Source organism: Rhinatrema bivittatum, chromosome 3, assembly GCF_901001135.1.
Source record: "Rhinatrema bivittatum chromosome 3, aRhiBiv1.1, whole genome shotgun sequence".
Lineage (NCBI taxonomy): Eukaryota > Metazoa > Chordata > Amphibia > Gymnophiona > Rhinatrematidae > Rhinatrema > Rhinatrema bivittatum.
The window spans coordinates 280,677,195-280,683,194 of record NC_042617.1 but is presented as its reverse complement, the minus strand read 5'-3'; the positions used below and the strand labels follow the sequence as shown (position 1 = coordinate 280,683,194).

At 48.0% G+C, this 6,000-nt stretch overlaps 1 protein-coding gene across 1 annotated transcript in view; it reads left to right on the top strand.

Moving 5' to 3' along the window:
* Nucleotides 1-689: 689 nt before the first annotated feature.
* The window catches only part of GLS2 (glutaminase 2), a 69,329-nt gene continuing 64,018 nt past the window's right edge, over nucleotides 690-6,000 (top strand). The window contains exon 1 of the mRNA XM_029594817.1: nucleotides 690-1,043. Coding sequence (XP_029450677.1) covers nucleotides 799-1,043 — 245 coding nt within the window. The 5' untranslated portion in view covers nucleotides 690-798. The remainder of the gene's footprint in view (nucleotides 1,044-6,000) is intronic.

The following is a 6,000-nucleotide window of genomic DNA, read 5'->3' as shown; positions in this document are numbered from 1 at the left end:
TCCTTTTTGAAAGTTAGTGCCAGCAGCTTGGTTCCACACGTGCAGTAACCATAATGCATGTTGATGAATGACCCTATAAGTTTGTACCTGAGGCAATGGAGGGTAAAGTGACTTGCCTAAGGTTACAAGACACAATAGTGGGACTGGAACCCTGGTCTCCTCAGTTTGTCGCCTGCTGCGCTAACCACTAGGCTTACTCCTCTACTCCGTGCCCAGATTTGGAGGCAGACAGCAACCTCTGGTGTGGCTGTTTTGGGAACTTGTCCACAGAGAACAGGAGGCAGCCACTGCCATGCACAAATGGAGGCAGGTGGAGGTGAGCAGAAACGGAGGGGAAGCCATAGCTCCAGCAATGCTGGATTGCCAGCCATGGTAGGGACCATACAAGCTGGAACCTCATACAAGCTAGAATGCAATCCTCCTTACCAATAAACGTCAGCCTCGCCTGTGTAAGAACACCGAACCTGACAGCGCCCACCGAACTCGATCCCCAGGACCGCCTAACTCCGCCTAGCACATGGCCAGAGAAGGACGGAAAACACGAGTCGGAGGACCGCCCCCCCCGGCTCCCACTCGCTCTCTGCTTCTTTTGGCCCCGCCTCTTCCCGTTGTGGATTGGCTCTCTAAAGATTCTGTGCAGGGGAAAGGCCCCGCGCAGGGGAAGGACTCCGCCCCCTTCCACGGGCTACTAGGGAAGAACTTGCTACTTAGCGGCCGCCGGCGGCTCTTTAAAGAAGCAGAGCGAGAGTACAGGGAGCTCCTGCTGCTGCTGCTGCCTTGCCTGGAGGTGGTGGGACGATGCCTGTCATTAGGGCTGTACACGTGCCGGGGCTGCTGGATCTGGCCATAGGAGCCGGCTGGTGGGGCAGGAGAAGGGGGCAGTTGTTAGCCCGGAGATCCTGGTGGTGCCCCAGCAGGAGGTGGGACTCCCAGCAGCAAGTGGCCAGAGGCGTCGGCTCGGGCTGGACCGAGATCCTGCGCAGAAATGAAGAGCTCGGAGGAGAATGGGGACTTGACGGCGACCCTCACCACAATCCGGGGCAGTAAGTAAGGACGTGGATGTTGGTTAACTTGTTTGTACATGAAAAGCTTTTTTTTTTTTTTCTGTGAATGTGTGGAAAGACAAAAGAGCGAGACCTCTCTGTGCTGTTGGAGCAACTGGAGCCCCCTTTCTAAATTAATACACGGAGAGGGGCAGCCCTGACCGGACCCCCTTGATAAGAAATTAGGGGCACATCAGCGCCTGGATTTCTGTAGTATGAGAAAAAAAACCTGATATCTCCATGCATTAGAAAATTGGAGTGAGCCGGCGGTTCCGTTTTCCGGCTGCCGCTGTATTTGCAGTTCATAATCCAGATTGCACAACAGGTTTGCTGTCTGGAGACAGAACGAGGGGGCCTGCCGGGAGTGGGTACTGTTTAAATGCGGTTTATTCCTGGTCATTTGTTTAGCCAGGGGAAGATCTTTGATGAGGGACATTCTGCATCTGACAGGGAAGCCTTTGGTAATGGTAACCTACTGTACGACATTTAAAAAGAATGCACACGCGCAATGTGCCGGCTTCTGAATTACCTAGAGATAGTTGTTAAATTATCAGACGCTAGACCTTCTCCCTTACTATTTATATATCTATATATGTAATTGTGTAAGCAGAGCACTGCATAATGCTACTGGTCAGCCATGACAACTGTCTTCTGTAGGCTGTACATGAACTTGGCTTGGGGCCAGACTCGCAGATGTCTTAAACGTGGTCATAAAATCCTGTGGCTCAGGTAGAAACAGAGCACTCCTTCAGTCCAGCCAATTGGATGTACTATGTGGGGTGAATTTTCAAAGGAGTTACATGCATATATGCTAACTTTACACACTTAAATAGCTTGTATTCATGCACTTGTTATTTTATAAACACAGACTATATGTGCATATTTTTGGTTTCATGCGCCCATGTACCTGCACAATAAAAAGGCAGTAAAATGTGCAGCCAAGCCGCACATTTTACTTTCAGAAATTAGCGCCTACCCAAAGGTAGGCGCTAATTTCTTTGGGCACCGGGAAAGTGCACAGAAAAGCAGTAAAAACTGCTTTTCTGTGCACCCTCCGACTTAATATCATGGCAATATTAAGACGGAGGTCCTGAAGGGTACAAAAAGAAAAAAAATTTGAATTCAGCCAGCGGCTGTCGGGTCGAAAACCGGACGCTCAATTTTGCTGGCGTCCGGTTTCTGAGCTCGAGACTGTCAGCGGGCTCGAGAACCGACGCCAGCAAAATTGAGCGTCGGCTGTCAAACCCGCTGACAGCCAGCGCTCCTGTCAAAAAGGAGGCGCTAGGGACGCACTTGTGTCCCTAGCGCCTCCTTTTGCCCGTTTCTACCTCTGGGCCTCATTTGAATACTGTATCGCGCGCTGCTCTTCCACGGACTTTACTGAATCGGCCCGAAAGTCTCTTTAAAAGGAGACAGTCAATGGGAATGCAGAACCATACCTCTAGCTACCGAACTGCCCCCCAATTGATACTTTTTAACTTATTGGTAACATTTTTAGTTAGTGTGCGCTAACTACCAGTTAGTGCGCTCTAAGTTCTCTTACGGCGCACTAACTCTGAAATGAGAAAACTAGGTAGTACGCACTAACTGCAAAATGAAGGAAACATGAAATAACTACCTCCCAAACCATTATAAAAACGAAATTTGACAGACAACGACCCGAAACGAAAACAACTAAAAAAAAAAAAAAATCAGTGCACATCTTGCACCATTGATATCAGACGGGTCTGTTGTCTGTTACTGATTGAGTGGGAGGTCTGATTGAACTGGAGGGAGTTCAGGGTGAAGAATTAGGAAGGTCTCAATGACCTGGAGAAGGACTGGGTGAACTGGTAGAGGTATTGGCAAACTGGTGACTTCAGTTACATGCACATATTGTAAAATATACCGACTTGCAAGTATAAATCAGGGTTTTATGCAAACAAGTTATTTCCTGTTGTGTGTAAAATGTACATGCAAATAGGTTTTTTTATATTCCGCATTTTGCACTTTTTTCAGCACTTCAAAGTGGATTACATTCAGGTACTGTAGGTATTTCCCTATCCCCAGAGGGCTTACAATCTAACAGGCCGATACAGTACAGTGCGCTCTGGTGGAGCGCACTGTTAGTGCGCATTTTTGACACGCTATTTTTACCCCTTATACAGTAAGGGGTAATAGCGCGTTGAAAACGCGCGGCCAACCTCCCCAAAACTAATAGCGCCCGCAACATGCAAATGCATGTTGATGGACCTATTATTTATTCCCGCGGGATTCAGAAAGTAAAATGTGCAGCCAAGCCGCACATTTTACTTTCAGAAATTAACACCTGCCAAAGGCTGGCGTTAATTTCGGCAGGCACCGGGGAAGTGTACAGAGAAGCAGAAAAATCTGCTTTTCTGTACACCCTCCGACTTAATGTCATGGCGATATTATCCCTCTTCAGAAATGAAGCCCTAGCTATCAATTTTCCCCTCACTATCGCCTTGAAACAATCCCAAACTACATTTGGAGAGACGTCCCCTGTTTAATTTTCATGCAAAAATTGTTCCATCTCTTGACGCAATTGATCCCCAAACTGACTATCATCTAAAAGGCTCTCATTAAGCCTCCAGTATCTTTCTCCACCCTGTCCACCCACTCCCTTTAATGTGAGCCAGATAGCCGCATGGTCAGACCATGTTATAGCCTCAATGTCCGAGGCTTGCACATGATTGACCTGAGCTCTGTCTACCAAAAACATGTCAGTCCATGAGTACGTCGGATGTGCCTTTGAATAAAAAGTATAAGCTCTTTCTGTGGGGTGAGAGAGGTGCCAGATGTCCACCAAATTCCAGTCCCGCCTGAGGGCTTTCAGACTCTTCCTATGCGCCTGTGACTGTGTTCCGCCGCCCCCACTAGTATCTAGAAAAGATACCTAGTTAAATTAAAATCTCCACCTATAATGAGAGACCCTTCTGCCCATTGGGGTAAAACTTTGGACAACTTCTCTAAAAATGTTCTTTGTCCGTGTTAGGAGCGTAAACATTAACTAATGTGTACAGTTTCGTGCCTATTCGAAACTTGCTTATGATGTACCTGCCTTCTTGATCTCTAACTATGGATAGGACATCCACTGACAGGTGTTTGGAGAAGAGAATCCCCACTCCACAATATTTACTCTGGGATGTGGCTGCCGCAAAGTACTGAAAAGGGAAATGCTGCGAAGTTAATAATCTTTCATATTTTTTTTTTTTTTTTTTTAATGTGTTTCCTGACAAAGTAATATATCTACTTAACATTAACTGCATCTTGCAGTAAGCGGTTCCTCTTATGAAACGTTTTCAACCCTTTAACATTCCAGGACGTCAATTTAAGTTCACCTGCCATGAAATTATTATCCACAGAAGATTAACTCAGTACAATGGATAAAACGCAGCGCCCCACCTTCGCCACCTCCCCCCATTGAGCTTTGCACATGCTGGTCTATTACAGAACACCACAGGTGCTGCAGACACCCCACAGCTACCCCCCAAACCTCTCTGTCAGTTCCCTTACTTTCTCTCTCTTGTGCCCTTGCCCTCCCGCTCCCTCCTCCTCCCCCCTTCTTCCTTTGAGGATTAATATCACCCTTCATAGATCCACGTGATGCCCCCCTTCAATGAAATATTAAACAATTAACATTTTCCCCCCTCTCAACATAGTCTCTGGTGTAGAATGTAGGCACTGCCCAGAAGAGCGGGGAAGCACGGAGAAGAGTGTCCAAAGTAGTGAGGCAAAGGCAACTCCGAGGAGCAGGGAGACCGGTGGGTAGGACCTCTGGAAGGCACAGGGCTAGCCCGAGGAGCAGGGGAAGCCAAGAGACCAGGTCTCTGATAGGAGCGCGAGCAGGCCCCCGAGGAGCGGGTACCTGAGCCAGAGTCCAAGGTAGATCAGAGACAGCCACCACAGGTCCGAGGAGACAGGAGCAAGCACAGTAGCAATGGAACTCGTTGCCAAGCCAGCTAGCAAGGGGCGAAGGTGGTGCTTAAGAACCCTGACCAAGTGATGTCATCAGTCGGGGATGCCCCTGAGGTTCCCGTCGTAGAGTCTTCAAAGGAGGGCCCGGTGGCGCACACACACGTGCCTAGGAAGGCCCAGAGTCTGCGTGTGTGGCGGCGGCGTCCCGGCCGCCAGGAGGAATTTTGAGGCGTGCGGCGGCAGAGGCTAGCACCCGCCACGAGCAGGCCCGGAGAGGGAAGAAGGGCAGCACAAGACATAAGTGGACGCAGTCGCAGCCGTCTGCGACAGATGGTCATAATACTACTTGGCTGGATAAGTAGTGACTTACACAACTAAGTGGTGGCCTCTGATTATCAGACTATGTTCAGTTGCCGCCACTTAGTCGGATAAGTCACTTCTCCAGCTAAGTTGTCAGATGGATATCTAGTGGGCGAGCAGTGAATGGATTGGAGCAGCGCTACTTATTCAGTTGGCTGGAGCCAGATAGGTAGTGATATTCGTACGTATCCAGTTAAGTTAACTGAATATGTTAAACCTGCTCTATGGCAGGGTCTAACAGCCAGATTTAACTTATCCAGCTAAATAGCACCAAATATGCAGATATTCAGCAGCATAGCCGTGCTGTTAAATATCCCATGGAAGGTAGGTGGATAAGTTTTATTCAGCTAACTTGCGTATCCATTTTCTTTTGAATTATCTACCCCTTGATGTTCACTTCTATTGTCATAGTTGTTGTGGTCATGTTGTGTGTATCCATGTGAGAACTGAGTCCACTAAGGCCTAGCCTTTGATTAGCCTGAGTCTGTCTAAGGATGTAAATAATTCCATTACACCCACTCCCATCCCCTCAAAATAAAACTTCTTGCTGTGACTCCACTCTACCTTCTTCATCTGTGCATGCTTCTCCTGCCCATAAACTTGTCAAAGTGGCAGCTCAAGTGGCAAAGCAGAGTTTTCTGTTACTCTAACTATTCATAAATCAACGTCTATACTGCTT